The sequence below is a fragment of the Callithrix jacchus genome, chromosome 5 (genome assembly GCF_049354715.1).
Source record: "Callithrix jacchus isolate 240 chromosome 5, calJac240_pri, whole genome shotgun sequence".
Lineage (NCBI taxonomy): Eukaryota > Metazoa > Chordata > Mammalia > Primates > Cebidae > Callithrix > Callithrix jacchus.
The window spans coordinates 96,440,001-96,459,676 of NC_133506.1; the positions used below are offsets into that span (position 1 = coordinate 96,440,001).

Sequence of the window (19,676 nt, forward strand, 5' to 3'; positions counted from 1 at the left end):
GGATTTGCTCTGGAATTAAAAAACATCAAAATATTTAAAGCTCAGGACCTATTCCATACGCATCACATTAAAAAAAACTTTTTATTTGGAAATAATTTCAAGCTTATAGGAAGTTACAAAAATAAGAATAGTATAAAGAACACTTGCAAATACCCTTTATTCAGATTCACCTATTAACATTTGTTCAATTTGCTTTATTATTTGCATTCTCTCTCCCTCTCCTCCACCTCCCTCCATATATAAACCTCAAATGTAACAGTGTCACTTTTGCTGCATTCCATCATTGAAGCAGTCACACAGTTCAGCCCAGGCTCAAGGAATGGGAAATAATCTCCAGAAATGTGTGTGTGTGTGTGTGTGTGTGCGTGCATATTTTTTTCTTTTTTTTTTTTTTTTTTTGAGGCAGGGTCTCACCCTGTCAGCCGGGCTGGAATGCAGTGATGTGACCGTGGCTCACTATGGCCTTGATCTTCCAGGCTCAAGCAATCCTCTGACTTCAGCTGCCCAAGTAGCTGGGACCACAGGCACGTGCCACCATGCCTGGCTAATTTTAAAATTTTTTGTAGAGACAGAGTCTCACTATGTTACCCAGGCTGGTCTTGAACTCCTGGGCTCAATTGATACTCCCACCTTGGCCTTCCAAAGTGCTGGAATTACAGGTGGGAGCCACTGCTCCCAGCCCATGTTTCCATATGTATATATAGTCTTCAAATATATGTGTGTGAAAAAATATATAGTTTGTCACTGAACCACTTAAAAGTAAGTTCAATACATTATGACCACCTTTCCTTTTTTTTTTTTTGAGACAAGTCTCACTCTGTCACCCAAGCTGGACTGCAGTGGCATAGTCTTGGCTTACTGCAACTTCCGCTTCCATTCAAGTGATTCTTGTGCCTCAGCCTCTCAAGTAGCTGGGATTACAGGCTCGCGCCACCATGTCCAGCTAATTTTTGTATTTTTAGTAGAGATGGGATTTCTGCATGTTGGCCAGGCTGGTCTTCAACTCCTGACCTCAGGTGATCCAGCTGCCTCAGCCTCCCAAAGTGCTGGAATTATAGGCGTGAGCCACCTGGCCATGAACCCCTTTCCTTAAATGCACTCAGTGTATACTAGCTAAGAGCAGATGTTCAAGTCAAAAGGCACTGTATTTGAGGAACCACACCTGAGGAGCTTTAGTCCTCCTGGACCTGATCTAGATGATGAAATCCTAGACCTCAAGGTGGTTTCAGAGGAAACAGTGTATGCATCTGACACGTGGGAGGACTCTAAATTGCAACCAGAGGGCAGACTGTGTGGCGTGACAACATTTCTGGAGATTATTTTGCTGCCCCTTAAACCTGGGAAGAATTTTGTGGCTACTTCAATGACTAAAATGCAGCAGAAGTGACACTGTGTTATATCTGAAGCTAGGTCATAAAAGAGATACAGCTTACCCACCCCCTACACAAGCCCCCTTCTCTCCCCTCCTCTCTTTTCAGGATGCTCACCTTTAGTTAGGTGAGGAAACAGGAAGCACAGCAGGCTTAGCTGCTTTTACTGACAGCTCCAGCTAAAGTCTTAGCCAACTGGCAGACATGTGAGCGAGGAAGCCTTCAGAGGATTCCAGTCCCTAGCTTTCAGGCCACTGCAGCTGACACTAAATGTAGCACAGATTAGCTCTTCCTACTGAGCCTTGCTTATTGCGGTTCATAAGCAAAATAAATGTTGTCATTGTTTTGTGCCACTCAGTGTTTGCAGTAATTTCTTATGAAGCAATGACAACCCAGAATCACAGTAGCACAGGTACACTCATGTAAGCAAAGCAATGCATACTGTAGCTGGAAAGTGATTCTGATTACTAATTTAGCATTTCAGAAGAATAACTGATCAATAAGGCACAGTGACTCATGGCTGTAATCCCAGCACTTTGGGAGGCCAAAGATGGAGGATCACTTGAGCCCAGAAGTTCAAGACCAGTCTGGGTAACATGGTAAAACCCTGTCTCTACAAAAAAATAAACAAATTAGCCAGGTGTGGTGATGTGCACCTGTGGTCCCAGCTACTCAGGAGGTTGAGTCAGGAGAATCACTTGAGCCTGGGAGGTCAAGGCTGCTGTGAGCTGTGACTGCACCACCGCACTCCAGCCTGGGCAACAGAGTGAGACCCTGTATTTAAAAAAAAAAAAAAATCTGTGAGGGATGGAATATTGAGGATGGAGAAAATGCTGTTCCCCTCCTAGGCTTTCTCTTTTGAGGAGACTGTCACTAGAATGGAAGATCCTTATATTAGTGTTTGTACAATACAAAATTGGGTGCAGCTAATAAATGCACACAGTGACCTATTAACTAGAATTTCATTTTGCCCACCTTCATTTTCATTTCACTTAGACAAAAACTAGAAGATTTGGGATAAGTTAGCACCCTTTTCCAGAAAGGTTGCCCATGAGACTAGCACACAGTCTGAACTACTATAATAGGGGAGAGTTAGTCTCAGTGGGGGAAATTTGAACTCGTTCTCTATGGATTTTCTGGGGACAACTTTGTATCTACTGGCTAATCCCTTAGATTTTTGCATTAAATTGATTTGTTTGTTAATATTATCTACTAATGTGCAGAAAAGTTCAGGCCCCAATAATCTCTGAGTGACAACCAGGCTGAAGTTCATGCACAGGCAGAGATCTACTTTCTCTCTTTTTTTCTTCTTTCCTTTTTTTGAGACGGAGTTTCGCTCTTGTTACCCAGGCTGGAGTGCAATGGCGAGATCTCGGCTCACCGCAACCTCCACCTCCTGGGTTCAGGCAATTCTCCTGGCTCAGCTTCCTGAGTAGCTGGGATTACAGGCACGCGCCACCATGCCCAGCTAATTTTTTTGTGTTTTTAGTAGAGATGGGGTTTCACAATGTTGGCCAGGCTGGTCTCAAACTCCTGACGTAAAGTGATCCACCGCCTCAGCCTCCCAAAGTGCTGGGATTACTACAGGTGTGAACCACTGCACCCAGCCCACAGAGATCTACTTTTAACCCTTGATTATCTGACTTTAACCAAACACATTCTTTTAGAACAAATTTTGAGGTTGCTCAGAACTTCCTGTCAAGTATTGCACATTGATAGCCCCCAAATTGCAGTAAAACAGAAAACTGACAAAAACCAATAAAGCTCTTAAAATCTACCTGAAAGCATTCGTCAACTGCTTATAATCCTTCCCTCCTTCCCTTTCTCCCTCCTCCCTTCCTCCTTTCCTTCCTTTCTTCCTTCCCTCCTTCCCTCCCTCCATTTTTTTTGACAGGGTCTGGCTCTGTTTCTGTCATCCAGGCTAAAGTGCAGTGGTGCGATCTCAGCTCACTGCAGCCTCCACCTCCCAGGTTCAAGTCATCCTCCCACCACAGCCTCCCAAGTAGCTGGGACTATAGGCACATGCCACCACGCTGGCTTTTTAAAATGTTTTTGTAGAGATAAGGTTTTGCTATGTTGGCCAGGCTGGTCTTGAACTCCTGGGCTCAAGAAATCCTCCTTCCTAAGCATCCCAAAGAGCTGGGATCACAGGTGGGTGCCACCTTATCAAGCTAATTTGTAAACTTTTACTTCTTCTTCTTCTGTTTTTTTTTTTTTTTTTTTTTTTTTTGAGATGGGATTTCACTCTTGTTGCCTAGGCTGGAGCCATCTCGGCTCACTGCAACCTCTGCCTCCCAGGTTCAAGCAATTGTCCTGCCTCAACCTTCCGAGTAGCTGGGATTACAGGCATGCACTACCATGCCTGGCTAATTTTGTATTTTTAGTAGAGATGGGGCTTCTCCATGTTTGTCAGGCTGATCTCAAACTCCTGACCTCAGGTGATCCATCCACCTCAACCTCCCAAAGTGTTGGGACTACAGGCGTGAGCCACTGCCTTAACTTTTATTTTTTGTAGAGTCTAGGTCTACCTATGTTGCCCGGGCTTATCTGAAATCCCTGGCCACAAGTGATCCTCCTGCCTGAGCATCCCAAAGAGCTGCGATTACAGGCATGAGCTACTGCATCCATCATGGTCTTACAGCTTGCAATACCATCAATTTCTAATGACTCCTCAACCTGTGTCTCCAGCCTGTACCTTTTCTAACTTCAGACTTAAATATCTAACTCTCTATTTAACCTCTCCACTTGGATGTCTAATGGACATCTCAAATGTAAATGTCCAAAGCTCTGCTTTTGATCTTGACCCACAACCCTCCTCCTCCTATTGTCTTCCTCATCTCAATGAGTAGCAATTCTGAACTAGTTACATAGGTCACTAAGTTTGGAGTTATCTTTGAATATTTTCTCATCCATACCAATCTAATCCTGTTGACTGTTCTTTCAAAATAATACCTGGGACCCAACCTCTCACCCCTTACTCCTCACCGCCTGGATTAATGCAGTTGCCCCCAGTTGGCCTCCCTGAGTTTGCCTTTTTGTTCCTTCTCCCCTCATTCCAGTCCAGTTTCAATGCAGCAGTCAGAGATATCCTTTAAAAATGAATGACAGGCCGGCACGGTGGCTCACGCCTGTAATCTCAGCACTTTGGGAGGCTGAGGCAGGCAGATGACCTGAGGTCAGAAGTTTGAGACCAGCCTGGCCAACATGGGGAAACCTCGTTTCTATTAAAAATACAAAAATTAGCCAGGTGTGGTGGCGCACACCTGTAATCCCAGCTACTCGGGAGGCTGAGGTGGGAGAATTGCTTGAACCTGGGAGGCAGAGATTGCGGTGAGCAGAGATTGCACTACTGCACTCCAGGCTCCGAGACAGAGCAAGCCTCCATCTCAAAAAAAAGATGACATATCTCTTCTCCATTCCAAAACCTGTGACAGCTTTCCATTTTGCAAGCAAGAGCTAAAGTCTTTAAGGAGGATTTGACCCCATCCCCTTCTCTCACTGTTGCAGGTATGCTTGCTTCCTTGTTGGCCCTTACACCTGAGAGAAGTGCTCCTGCCTCATTCCTTGGACAATCTTCCTTTGGATGTCCACAAGGTCTGCTCCATCATCTCTGTCCAATTTTGGCTTAAATGTCACCCTTTTTGCTCCTCTCTGACCATTCTATTTTTATTTATTTTTATTTTATTTTATTTTATATTTTTGAGATAGGGTCTTGCTCTGTCATCCAGGCTGGAGTGTAGTGGTATGATCACGGCTTACTGCAGCCTTGACCTCCAGGGCTCAAGTCATCCTCCCACCTCAGCCTCCCAAGCAGCTGGGAATACAGGCACATGTCACCACACCCAGCTAAATTTTGTGTTATTTTATTTTTTGTAGAGACAGGCTCTTGCTATGTTTCCCAGGCTGGTCTCAAACTACTGGACTCAAGAAATCCTCCCGCCTTGGCCTCCCAAAGTGTTGGCATTACAAGTGTGAGCCACCATGCCCAGCCCCATTCTAGTTTTAAATAACAGTCTTTGTCTCAGCACTTCTTGCCTCCTTCCTCTGCAATCTTTTTCAGTATAACAACTGATGTACTATTACACTTACTTAGTCTCCCTTTTCCTACTAGAATGTAAATTCCGCGAGAGCAGGAATTTTTATTTTGCTCAATTCTGTATCTTCAGCACCTAGAACAATGCTTGCCACAGAGTAGACACAGTGGATTTGTTAGAGTAAATGAATGTCTGATTTTTTATTTATCTTTCAAGATTCACATTCCCAGCCTTCCTGCCCTCCTCCCACTCCTTTAATCTGGACAAATGCTTGTCCATACTCTAGGTTCCTATAACATCCTGTATTATAGTACTTTCATTTTAAGATGGAGTCTTGCTCTTGTCACTAGCCTAGAGTGCAGTGGCACCTCTGCATCCTGGGTTCAAGTGATTCTCCTGCCTTAGCCTCCCAAGTAGCTGGGACTACAGGTGCACGCCACCACGTCCAGCTAATTTTTGTATTTTTAGTAGAAACAGATTTCACTATGTTAGCCAGGATGGTCTTGATCTCTTGACCTTGTGATCCACCTGCCTCAGCCTCCCAAAGTGCTGGGATTATAGGCGTGAGCCACCATGCCTGGCCTATAGTATTTTCTAGAGATTTTTCTTTTTATTATTTAATTTTATTTTATGTTTAAAGACAGAGTCTCACTCTGTCACCCAGGCTGGAGTGCACTGGCGTGATCATAGCTCACTGCAGCCTCAAACCTCTGGATTCAAGTGCTTTTCCCACTTCAGCATTCCAAGTAACTGGGACTGAAGGCACACATCACTATACCCAGCTAATTACATTTTTTTTTTTTTTTAGAGACAGGGTCTTACAACTGTTCTTGAACTTCTAACCTCAATCAATCCTCTTGCCTCAGCCTCCAAAAGTGCTAGGATTACATACAGCAGTGTAATTTTCGAGCCAGCCACTGTACCTGGCTAAGCAACTTAAAAAGAAAAAATTCATCTTTGTATTTCCCAGGGTTTAGCACACAAGAAGTGCCTTATGAATATTAAAATAAACTATTTGCAACATTTATACTAAATTGTTAGGGTAGTGGGAAGATATTAAATAGGCATGAGTGAGGGGCTTGCCAACTTCCTCTTTCTTATGTGAATTTCCTTCCTCTTTCTAAGAAACCCAGATTTCATTCTCTTTGCTTCCCTCCCATCACAACACCAGTGACTAGACAGAGTTTTCAAAAGACCTTTTTTTTTTTTTTGAGGCAGGGTCTCACTCTATTGCCCAGGCTTAAGTGTGCAGTGACACAATCATGGCTCACTGTACCCTCTACCTCCCAGGCTAAAGTGATCCTCCTACCTCAGGTTACTGAGTAGCCGAGACTACAGAGGCACACCAGTGTGCCCAGCTAATTAAAAAAAAATTTTTGAGATGGCTAGTTTTTTAATTTTTATTTTTTGTAGAGACAGGGTCTCTGTATGTTGCCTAGGCTGATCTCAAACTCCTTGGCCCAAGCAATCCTCCTGCCCTGGTCTCCCGAAGTGCTGGGATTACAGTCATGAAACACCATGGCTGGCCTGCCAAAACACTTTTAACCAAGTGTTATTTTATAGCTTTCAAATCTGTTTTGAAGAAAACATTGGGATTTTTAAAGATGTTAATTGTTTTGTTAGTACTACCAAGCAAAAAAGTTTTATCTCAACCTAGAATCATATATCACATGCTGCATTTCCTAGCTCCTTTTAAGACTAATGATTAATCTCATCCTTATGCCCACTGTAAAACTCTTTTTAAAAGAGTTTTCAAATTGGCCAGGCATGGTGGCTCACACTTGTAATCCTAGCACTGTGGGAGGCCAAGGCGGGCGAATCACGAGGTCAGATTATCGAGACCAGCCTGGCCAACACAGTGAAATCCCCTCTGTACTGAAAATTCAAAAATTAGCTGGGTGTGGTGGCAGGTGCCTGTAATCCCAGCTACTCAGGAGGCTGAGGCAGGAGACTCACTTGACCCTGGGAGGTGGAGGTTGTAGTGAGCTGAGATTGTGCCACTGGATTCCAGGCTGGGCGACAGAGAGACACTCTGTCTTAAAAAAAAAAAAAAAAAGTTTTCAAATTATACTACAATTGCTGACTATTAAAAGAAGGGCAATACAGGAATATAACATAGGGTATACTTTAACTCACACAATCAGTGAGTAGTGGTTTGTGTGTCAAGCACAGATTGTAGTAAAACAAAAAGAGAATCTCCAAAGTAAGTCTAAGTTAAAAGTTATCTTAATATTTTCTTTCCTAGTCTTACTTTTAATTTAGGTATCTTGTGTGTCTTAAACCCTTAGGGGTTTTTTTATCTCAAAACTCCTGGCCTTAAACAATCCTCTTGCCTTGACCTCCCAAAGCCCTGGAATTACAGTTCAGGTGTGAGCACTGTGACCAGCCAGCACTTTTAAAAGAATGATAAACAGAAAGGAGAAATTTCTTTAACTACAGATTAGAGAATGATGTGTCTTTAGTCATTCTTTCAATATTTTGGAAGTGATCTTTTACATTGTATAATTGTGTACTAATGGAAAATGAGCATGTATTACTTGTACAAAAATAGCTTTGGGTCGGGTGTGGTGTCTCACATCTATAATCCCAACACTTTGGGAGACTAAGGCAGGTGGATCGCTTGAGCCCAGGAGTTCACGACCAGACTGGAGAATATGATGAAACTCTGTCTCTACAGAAAATATAAAAATTGGCCAGGTGTGGTGGCGCATGCCTGTAGTCCCAGCTACTTGGGAGGCTGAGGTGGGAGGATTGCTTGAGCCTGGCAGGTCAAAACTGCAGTGAGCTCTGACTGTGCCATTGCACTTCAGCCTGGGTGACAAAGCAAGACGCTGTCTTAAAAAAAAAAAAAAAAAGCTTCAAGTGCTTTAGTGTAAATAAAAATACAAGATGTGACCACATCCTCATACTGTTTTACTGCAAGGTAACAAGTCCATAATACTGAAAAATCAATCCTCTTAATGTATAGTCACACTTCATAGAGCATTGGTCTCATGTTGTGGCAATGAAGTTATACATAAATCAGGTGCTTTTCCACCTCTATTTATTGAACTCCCTTTCTCTAGCTTACCTAAGATTCTTTGGTAAGTACTAAAATGACTGTCCTATTCTTATGTCATTTTTCTGTGAGTACAAACTGAGGAACACTGTCATTTAGGTTGCCCAACTGGAAGCAGAAATTACATGCCAATCTCCTGTGCTTTAAATCTTTATATGGATAAACCTTTTGTAGGCATGTAATTATAGTTAAAGCAATGGTCTCCTAAGTATAACTGAGTACTTAAAAGTGAGGTGGCTGGTCAACTCCTCAATGGATTAAGTAAAATATAATGAAATTGAACAAACTAAAAGATTAATAGAATTCCTTTCAGCATGACAAGTAGACTTCAGACTTTCTACATTACTCGACTTAAGTACTGTATCAATTTTAAGTTTTAGAGGGATATTTAACATTTGACTGTCTGCTACTGTGTAATACAAACCAAAATGCAGGTTTTAATCTGAGTTAAACATTTAAAATTCCCATCAGACATAACTATCTGCTTCACTGGCTTCAATAATATGGTTAATTTAACTCAGACAAAAGAGAAATCATATTTCTTAGTCTGCTATCTCAATTCAACAATTTTTAGAAGTGCTTAATCCATGACAAATTTTATGATGGAGTGGAAATTTTTATGGCCTTAGGGGATGCCAGGCCTGAAACTTAAGGAAGAAATCTTGAAAGTTCATGTATGTTAGTACTGCTGTAAATCTTACTTTATAATAAGTTCATACAGTCATGCGCTGCAGTCATGCATTTCAAAGGAGGACCACATATATGATGGCAGTCATGTAAGATTACACTGTTTTTTAAACTGTACCTTTTCTATGTTTATATACACAAATACCATTATTAAAATTACCTACAGCATTCATACAGTAATATGCAGGTTTGTAGCCTAGGAGCAATAGGCCCAGGTGTGCTGCAGGATATACCATTTAGGTTTATATAAGTAGTCAATGGTATTTGCACCATAACAAAACAGCTCCATTAATCTCTTAGAATGCACCCCGTGGGAAAACGACACAGGAGGTCATATTCTATTATTTCCTGAGTATTTTGTAATCATTACTATCTCTAAGGTGCAACTCTAGTCCCATCTTTCAAGTGGGGTAAGTGCCACAAACAGATCCATTAATTTGCTCCCAACTCCACTGCAAATCAAGTGGGTAAACACCCAAGCCTGTCCCTTTCATAGCAAGGCCATCTATAGGTACTGATTGTTTAGGACAGTAATAATGCATAGTATACATTGCAATTGAACTCTTGAGGGTTTTTTCCCCTCACAGCTGGGCCCTTTCGTAAGATTCACTTCCCATTAATTACCATAATCTAACTTGGAACTTGCACTCTGCAGACTGAAGATGACTAAGGTGTTTTTGTCTGATGTCTGTCTATACCGAGCTAATGACCTGGAAATTAAAGGCTTTGAAATTTATTCCCAACTCCCTGATTCATGGCCTTTCAGTAATGCAGCTAATCTGAGGTCTTAAAATTAACTGGCTCACAGTGAACTGGAAAGGGCAGCGCTGTGACTAATGCCACGCTGCTGATCTGGTTTGCCAGGGAAGGTGAGTAGAAAAAACACAGAATATTTACTGCAGGCAGTAGCTCACGCCTCTTATCCTAGCACTTTGGGAGGCCGAGGCGGTCGGATCACCTGAGGTTGGGAGTTTGAGACCAACCCCACCAATGTGGAGAAACTTCATCTCTACTAAAAATACAAAAATTAGCTGGGTGTGGTGGCATGCGCCTGTAATCCCAGCTGCTCAGGAGGCTGAGGCAGGAGAATCACTTGAACCCAGGAGGCGGAGGTGGCGGTGAGCCGAAATCGCGCCATTGCACTCTAGCCTGGGCACCTGACAAGAGCGAAAATCCGTCTCAAAAAAAGAAAAACACAGAATATTACCTTCTTTCTCTAGCGGGGTATATTAGAATCTGTTGGTCTTAGGAACTAATAACCTTTCCCTGGCCCTAAATCACCTAACTGGCACCTTGAGTCTAATCCAATCCAAATGGTTACTTTTTCAATATTGCTTTCTTTTCCAGAAGCTTTCTTCTGTGATTGTAAGTTGAAGACAAACTAAAGCAAACTAAATAATTCCACTGTACATATATATCCCATTTGGTTTCTCCATTTATGGCTCTAGGTGTGTTCACCTTTTGGCTCTCGTGAATAATGAATGCTGTTCTAAACATGGGCACACAAACATCTGTTCCCATCCCTGCTTTCCATTCTTTGGGAAACGGAGAGGTGGATTGGGAGAGCAGACACATGCTGCCACGCCATGAACCTGGAAGGCATGATGCCAATTGAAATAAGCCAGTCACAGAAGAGAAAGGTTGCTGAGTTCCACTCAGAGGAAATATTTAAGAGTAGTGAAATTGGGAGAATAGGATGGATGTTGCCATCGACCAGTGGGAGGGGGATTGGGGAGTTACCGTTTAATAGACACACTTTTGCAAGATGAAAAACGGTGGGAAACGGGACGTGGCAATGGATGCCCAGCAATGTCAATGTTCGGAATGCCACTGAACTCACTTAGAAATGGTAAAAATGGTACATTTTGTTACGTATATTTTACCATAGATTAAAAAAAAAAAAAAAAAAAAAAAGAAACCCAAACGACTCCACTCAAGCCTTATAGCCCTCCTGTTTCTAGGGGAGAAACTCTGGGAGAGAATAAGCCTTTTGCACAGCGATTTCCAGAGAATGCGTACAAGAGGCAGGCTCAGGCGGGGAAGGAGCGCCGGGCGGGCTAGCTGACCCGAAAAGGCAGATCCACTTCGTTACAAGGTTAACTTTCCTCAGGCCTCTCCCGCTAGGAGTGAGCATTCTTTCGTCCCAGGAAAGCCTTGAGATTCTCCTTTTCTTTAACAACGCCCTCCCTGTCAAAGACATCCCTAACGTTGGGAGTTCCCTGCCTGCCCACTCCTTTTTCTCCTGAGCTGCATGCCGCATCCCTCAGAACCCGGTTCTCTAAGATTGCGCGATCTTCCACGTTGGGTCCCGGCCACTGCCACCCAAACCATCAGCAGCTCGGACCACCCCTCCATCCCCCGCACAGAGCGCGAGAACGTGTGGGCGGACGGGGTCGTCCTCAGGCGCCCCGGAAGTCACCGCCCCCTGCCGACCGCAGAGGCGCCCGGGCGGGCCGCGCGGCTTGGATTGGCTAAAAGTGGGGATGATGCATTACGTGCGGCGATGCGTCCCCCTCCCCACCGCTCCTGCGCGCAGTTAGCGTGGGGCGGGGCGGAGCTTGCGGCCCTGGGCGGCCATTACCCGGAACAGACCCAGGCCTTGGGTCCCGTGACCCTCAGCGGGGCTGGCGGGAGGGGGCGGGGGAGGGAAAAGGGCTTGAGGAGGGAAGAGGAGGGAGGGGAGAGAAGGGCGGAGTAGGAGGGAGGGGAAGGGGGCGGGGTGGAAGCGGGTCACGTGATCCGGCATGGAGGCGGTGGCGGCGACCGGGAGGAGCCGCCGGGGCAGAAGGCGCACTTGTTAGTGTGGGGGGAGGTGGGGACGGGGGACGCCGACACCGTCACCCAGGGACGCCGAGGAGAAGGTCGGAGGGGGGTTGGGGGCGAGATCAGGCTCCGACCCCCGGCCGAGGGGATGTGGGGAGCATGGGCGCCAAGGAGTCACGGATCGGATTCCTCTGCTACGAGGAGGCGCTGAGGAGAGGTGAGGGGGGGAGGGGTCTGGGCGAGCTGCCTGGGAGGCCGGCGACGGGCAGCCCGGAGGGTGGGTGACCAGGAAGGAGAGGGGAGGTTGAGGGCGTGGGGCGCTTGAGGCGGAAGGGAAAGGCGGCCGACCACGGGGAGTGTGATGGGGGAGAAGATCGGGTGGGAAGCAGCGTTTGGGAATTGGGACCGTATGGAAAGGGGCGAAGCTTGCCCTGAGAGAGGGGGATTGGGCGCTGGCAGGGCAGTGCCCGTGCTCTCTGGTGGCGTTGTTATCTTGAATGTGTCCAGGGAAGTCCTCCTCTCCCCGTTTTCTTGGGCGGCTCCAGCCTTTTCAGCCCCCCCTCATCCTTCACTGCCATTTTTCTCCTATCATTCCTTCATAAAAATCTCCAACAACATCCTAACCCCGTTCCTAACAGCCTTAGCTGGAAGGGGGCGAGGAGGCGGCCGCAAAGCGCTTTTTTCTGCTGCTGGAAGCCCCTTCCTACCTGGGGAGTCCCTGCCTTTTCCGAGGGCCTGTGCCAGTCTCTTGGGGACTGTGGCCATCCACTCCTGCCACCCTTCACCGTTTGAGCGGCTGACTTTGATAACAACGACCTGAAATGAAGTTGTGTTTGAGGTGAGATGAAACTGGACAGCTGGCTTTGCCACCAGACCTCGTGTTAAGTTTCATCTCCTCAGACGTTGACCAGAGCCTTTGACTGCACTTGATTCCCAGTTCTCGCTCTATCCCTCTCCATGAAATGGCACTGGGAAATCCAGCATTCAGATATTGTATTAAAGCTCCCTTTAGAGACTGGTCTAGCTGCCAGTCCTGGCCTGCTGCTTATTGGCTGTGAGGCACAGTATATTGTTGGCAGCCCCAACCCCCTACGACTCACTCTGATACCTCTGTCCATGATCACTAAAGCACACGTTAACTGGAAGTTATGCATAGTTTATGGCCGGAATGTCTTAATTTTTCATGACTGGGATTTCAGTGTGTGTAGATCTGTGTATGCTTGTATTTCTTTTAGATATTTAATGGATATGCTTGGTAAGAAGTGAAAAAACATTAAGAAGATTAGGAGCTAGATATTGTGTTAACAGGTTTCCAAGTGAAGAAATCAGCCATGCTCCAGGTGGTTTTTTAGTAGCTAAGGATATAAAATGAAAATTAGATTAAAAGACGGGTATTCAAAATGAGGCAGGAGAATTGAACTCTTGTTCGTATATAGGAAGAAGAGGGATAAGTTCAGTTGGCCATCACCTGACAGTAAGATACAGAATTTAAATGTATTGGTGGTGGTGGATTTACCAGAATAACACAAATATGCCTTTTATGTCTGTCTTCCCCGCCCCCCATGGAACAGTATAATGATTGTTTTTATGGACAATCTCACTTGAACTTTTTTCTCTGCCCCAATATGAGAAATATTCCAAATTCTTGATGTGTTTCCAGCCCTAGTAGGTTAGTCATTTCTGGGATGCTGTTGGGCCTGACAGGTCTGGCCTCAATTAGGCAATGGCTCTACAAGGTGTGAAAGAGGACATTAGTCAAACTGATTTACAGCTGCAAGGTTTAGAAGTGTTTAAGTTTGAGGGTGTGAATGTACCTGGCATTGGAAATTCTAAAATTAAACTTTTATCCAACTCTAGCCTGCTTAATCTCTTATCAAACTAAGATTGTACATTTGTAAATACAAATGAAGTTAATTGCATTTTAAACTGATCTGACTGGAACGTTTTTGTTCAGTTTCTTATACAGTGGCTGGCTGTTGAGTTTCAAAACATATATTTGAAGAGTTAGTGAAATATTTGTCAAGAGCTTATTTGTAACTGTTGGAATGAATTTACATTTACCAGTTTGCTTTAGAGGAAAATTAAAGCAAAAGAGAACAGCAAGTTGATAAAATTGTATTTCTAAATGTAAACCAGAAGCCCCTTTCTTTGGTAGCTCTTTAAACATGATACTGTTTAGTAAATGTATAGTAAATGTCAGACTAATATAGAATTTAAGTAAGATTACAGAAACAGTTTATGAAGCTTCTGATAGAGCTAAAAGTGGCTTGGAACCTCTTTTGGGTGCTTGAGTAATTGCTAAAACCTGCATCCATCGGTTTCATTTACTTGTTTATATTGTATAAAATAAATGGGGGAAGGGGTAGATAGGATTTGACAAACACTCATTAGTTCAGTGTGTGCAAAACAAGCTTGATAAAACTACTGAAATACTTGTCTCCTAGGCTACAGTTAAAATTGTTGAACACTAAATAATGCCTAGCTCTAATTAAGGTAGTATTAAAAAAAAATAGGCATATGTTACAAACATGGAATTGCAGGCAGTTTATCTTGCAAAGTGGGGCCTTGGAAATGAAGTGTTGGCCGGGCGAGGTGGCTCACGCCTGTAATCCAAGCACTCTGGAGGTCAAGGCGGGCGGATCACCTGAGGTCGGGAGTTCAAGACCAGCCTGACCAACGTGTGAAACCCAGTCTTAAAAAAAAAAAAAAAAAAAGGAAAAGGAAACGAAGTGTTATGTTAATGATAGATAACACTTACTGGACCTGAGTGGAAGGGCAGTCTAGTGACTTCAGTTATATTTGAGAAGCACCTAGAAATTAGGAAGCTTGATTTTTGCATACTCCTTTAGCTAGACTGTCGGTTGTCTAAACCTTAATGTTTTCTAAAAGTGTGCATTTAAACACTGTTAGGGAGATGTATTAGTTTTTATTTTTTGTCTTGAATCTGTCTTTCTTAAATATCTTGAGTAGAATACAAGGAAAGCCTTGACTCTTGTTTATATTTCGTGTGTTTTCTAAGGAAGTTTACCTCTTGTACTTCATGGCTACTGGAAATTTGAGCAGCAAGTTCATCTTGTTTTCACCTCCTTGTTGCATCTAAGTTTGTGACTTGTGTATTCTTAAAAATGTATTTTAAATGCTTGGAATATGACATTCAAAAAACGTTCAGTGAAAGATAAGTTGCATTTTAGATCATTTTAGAACTGTAAGATATCTTAAAAATCTTTACCAGGCTAGGTGCGGTGGCTCACGCCTCTAATCCCAACACTTTGGGAGGCTGAGGCAGGTGGATCATGAGATCAGGAGTTCGAGACTAGCCTGGCCAATATGGTGAAACCCCATCTCTACTAAAAATTAGCTGGGCGTGGTAGCACGTGCCTGTAGTCCCAGCTACTCAAGAGGCTGAGGCAGGAGAATCTCTTGAACCTGGGAGGTGGAAGTTGAAGTGAGCTGAGATCATGCCACTGCACTCCATCCTGGGCAACAGAGCAAGACTCCACTTTTTAAATTCTGTCTTCTCTGCTCCTCTCTGCTTCCTTTCGTCTTTCTGGAAACAGGATTATAAGGTGGTGTGTTTGTGTGTGTGTGTAAGAATTGGCTGATTTTAAATGATTCTTAACTTTTAAATTGTAGTGATAAAATATAGTGGGTTTTAAATTGTAGTGGTGAAATATAGTGGGTGAATTTCTTCTAATTTCTTTATTTCAAATCTGGCATTTATATGCACTAAGTAGCTGGGTGATGAACTATGGTGTATCAGAAAGTTATATAATGGATTCACATTTTTAAATGTCCTTTTGCTCATTAATTCAGCAGATTTTTACAAAAGGCTGGCTATGAATTAGGCATTAAGGAAATGGATAACCAAGACCCTTCTCTCTAGGATCATATAGCTTGGGTCAGTGATCTCCGCTAAAGTGTATGTAGACAGTCCCCAACTTGTGATTTGACTTTATGATGGTGCCCAAGCTATATGTATACAGTTGAAACCATATTTCAGGACAGTATTCAGTAAATTACATGAGATTTTAAACACATTATTGTGTCAGATTATTTTGTCCAACAGTATTACTGTGTTAAGTGTTCCAAGCATGTTTAAGCTCGGCTAAGTTATGATGTTCAGTAAATTTGGTGTATTAAATACATTTTGATTTAATGATATTTTCAACTTATGGGTTTATTGGGAGGTAATCTCATTGTAAATCAAGGAACATCTATTTGCATCAAAGAATGTAAGCCTATTCATAGAGGATGGGAATAAAATATTAGAAATTCTGTTTATAGTTCTAACTTGTGTATGTTTAATAATGCACATAATATGTTCAAAAGTAGTATTTATGCAATCATTTATAAATGATTAGCTTATGGTATATTAAATGCTGCAGTGCTATAGGACAAAGTGCTATGGAAATAGAGTGTGTATATGGGTGTCTTTGACGGCCTGAAAGTGCCTCTAGCAGTGCTCATTTTATAGTATGTGCTCAATAATTGTGTGTTAAAGAATTCAATTTCCTTGTCACTTACAGGTTGTTGTGTTTGCCAGTGGAATAATTAAGCATGTAACAGTTGACAATTCCAGTACTTTTCATCTTGCTTATCCATCAAATCTAAGATACTTTAAAACATTGACTCCCAACTAAGATTTGGTTCACCAGTTTCTCAGTATTTATCTTAAAATTTCATTAGATTTATACTACTTATGATGTGTTGTTAACTGGTTTAGTGTAGCGTATCATTCTATACACGGAAATTGAATTTCACAGTCAGTACCTTCTGGAATGCTGTATTTATTTCCCTTATTGAAGCACTTACTTGTCTTCCTATGAATTTGTAAAATTCACCAGTGAACTTTATAGCATTAGTTTGGAGTTGTCAATTTCGGTTAAGCCTTTCAAAAGTGTCCCTAGCCAGATCTTACTATTTGTAAAGGAGAAAAATGGGGCAGTTTTAAATTAGTGTCCTTATATTTAGTCACCTGAGTAGTTGCAAAGGTGCTGTTTTCATTAATCTCACTGTTTCACTAATTTCACTGTTTTCACCTCACTAATCTTCATAAGTTTGGCATGTCACCGACAAAGAGGAGCTAAATGAACCCCAGATTTTGGGCGATGAGCAAAATGAGGTGACGTCACTTGTTGGTTGGCGAGCTCCCCATTTACCAAACTGGACAGCTGCTGTTTGTTTTTTTCTTGTTCATTGTCTTCCTTTGTGCTTAGTGAGACTCTATAGTGACAGCACTCAGGGTTGCCTTCCAGAAAGATGTGTAAGTAAGTTAGAGATGGGATGGTGATGCCCAGCCAATAGCCAGCCATATTTTCTCAGGATGAGAAAAGGAAGATTTTTGGCACTTGATTATATGCTTGTATCACAGGAAAAGCTAGAGAAGTGATTATTATTTTTGCTGTCACTGTAGAAAAATCTGTTTTTGTAGCACTAGAGTAATGCTGAGAGTTTGAATTAGAAGCTTTAATGTTAAACAGCTGCAGTGGTGGAGGGATTTTTTTTTTTTTTTTTATGAACTAAAAGTTAGTAGTTGAATGGTATACTGAGAAGATTAAGGTGGGACTGACAGTTCTTTAGATACTGTCTCCAGGAAACATGGCTTCTCCTTGAGCTTGTTTATGCTTCTGCTTTTGCTTTTTGGGCCTCATGACATTTGTGTTTAAGTTGAGCAATTTCATGTCTTTTCTGCATTCCAATAAGCCATCTCATTTAATAATAAAGAACTCTTGGAAGTTAGAGGTATGTAGTTAATTATTGACATAAAAGCCTGATAAAAACTAGTTCTTTCTGTTTGTTTCTTTTGTGTTATGTGTATGTGTTATGTGGCAATAGAAGAGAATTTACTTTTAGAGTCAGATCTATCCTAAGACATGTCTATTCAAAGATGGCTAGTATTCAAGGCCTTTCTTTAACACCCCTCTTTATTAGGGATTAGTAATCATTAACATAAGACTCTTTTAAATTTATTTTTATTGACTAGGCATGGTGGTTCATGCCTGTAATCCCAGTACTTTGGGAGGATGAGGTGGGTGAATCACCTGAGGCCAGGAGTTTCAGACCAGGCTGACCAACATGGAGAAGCCCTATCTCTACAAAACAAACAATTATTGAAATTTATTTTATTTATTTATTTATTTTTGAGACAGAGTCTTGCTCTGCCACCCAGGTTGGAGTGCAGTGGCACAATCTTGGCTCACTGCAACCTCTGCCTCCTGGTTCAAGCGATTCTCTTGCCTTCAACTCCCAAGTTGCTGGGACTACAGGTGTGTGCCACCACACCTGGCTAATTTTTGTGTTTTTTAGTAGAGATGGGGTTTCACCATGTTTTCCAGGCTGGTCTCGAACTTCTGGCCTCAGATGATCCTCTTGCCTCCCAAAGTGCTGGAATTATAGGCGTGAGCCACTGTGCCCAGCCAGGCTCTTTGTTTTAGGGAATTCTTTTTTTTTTTTGTAGACGGAGTTTTGCTCCTGTTTCCCAGACTGGAGTGCAATGGCGCGATCTTGGCGCGATCACGGCAACCTCTGCCTCCTGGATTCAGGCAATTCTGCCTCAGCCTCCCAAGTAGCTGGGATTATAGGGATGTGCCACCATGCTCGGCTAATTTTTATACTTTTTAGTAGATGGGGTTTCTCTATGTTGGTCAGGCTGGTGTTGAACGCTCAGATGATCTGCCTGCCTTGGCCTCCCAAAGTGCTGTGATTACAGGTGTGAGCCTGTAATCCCACACCTGGCCTAGGGAGTTCTTAAGCTCATTACTATCTCGTAAATAAGGTTCAGGAAAACCGACGTTTTGAACCTTGCCTATAACATGTTTCTTGGGGTACTAGATAATGGACTGCATTGAAAGCAAAACTGTGCCAAGTGAGATTTTACAGAGAAAGCTTTCCAATGTCTCTTTCATTTCTGTAAAGAAGCTAGGTTGTCCCAGTATCTTACCCTTGTGGCAAAAGCTTTTTAATGTTTGCTATGGTTGCCTTTTGGTGTAATGACTTGTGAAAGGGTCTGGAGAGATTCCATATGGAAAGGATTCTTTTATCAAGATAGGCCTTCTCTAGCCTTTCCCATGACAGCAAATGGCATCACTGTTTGCAAAACTGAAAAATTTCGAGGCATCCTCAGTTCCTCCCTTTTTCTCACTTTCTGACCATATCTTCTTATTTCCAGTAAGAATCTGTCACCAAGTCCTATTAGTTTGGTATTCAATTTAGTCTTTTAGCTTCTGCTTTATTGCCTCCACTTTGGTCCCCGCTGCCATCATCTTTTGCTTCAAGACACTATGCAGTAGTTTCCTAGTTTCACACAGTGAGTGTACTCTTAAAATCCAGATCAGACTTGTTATTCTTTAAAGTCTATAATTAATTTAAAAAAATGTAGTCTTTATAATGGTCTACAAGGCTGTAAGTAATTTGGTTCCTGCTTGAAATTCCAACCTCAACTGTAGTAATTTACCTCTTGCCTCCTGTACACTAGCTACACTAGCCGTCTTTTTGTTCTTAGAACCTATTCTGGCTTGCAGCCTTTGCATTTGCCACTTTCTCTCATCGTGGAAAGGCTATTTACAAATTTTTACATGTCTGGATCATTCTCATATCTGATGCCCATAGCTCAGATGTCCTCAAGGAGGCCTTCCTTTATCACCTCATATGAAGTAGTATTTGTCTATAACTATTGTGCAATATTCTGAACAGTTCGTATACAGCTTCTGTCATAATATGTAATTATCATGTTTATTGTCAGGTCTGTTGCTGAATCCCCAGTGT

The 19,676-nt window shown here is 42.7% G+C and overlaps 1 protein-coding gene across 4 annotated transcripts in view; it reads left to right on the forward strand.

Annotated features, from left to right (window-relative positions):
* USP32 (ubiquitin specific peptidase 32) overlaps positions 1-19,676 on the forward strand; it is a 248,828-nt gene that overhangs the window by 15,170 nt on the left and 213,982 nt on the right. For 2 of the 4 annotated variants that reach the window (XM_008996980.5, XM_002748189.8), the window contains exon 1: positions 11,877-12,129. The exons of the other annotated variants lie outside the window; for them this stretch is intronic. In XM_008996980.5, the coding sequence (XP_008995228.2) occupies positions 12,072-12,129 (58 nt within the window). In that variant the 5' untranslated portion in view covers positions 11,877-12,071. Of the gene's footprint in view, positions 1-11,876; positions 12,130-19,676 lie in introns of those variants that run through there. 4 annotated transcript variants of the gene reach the window in all.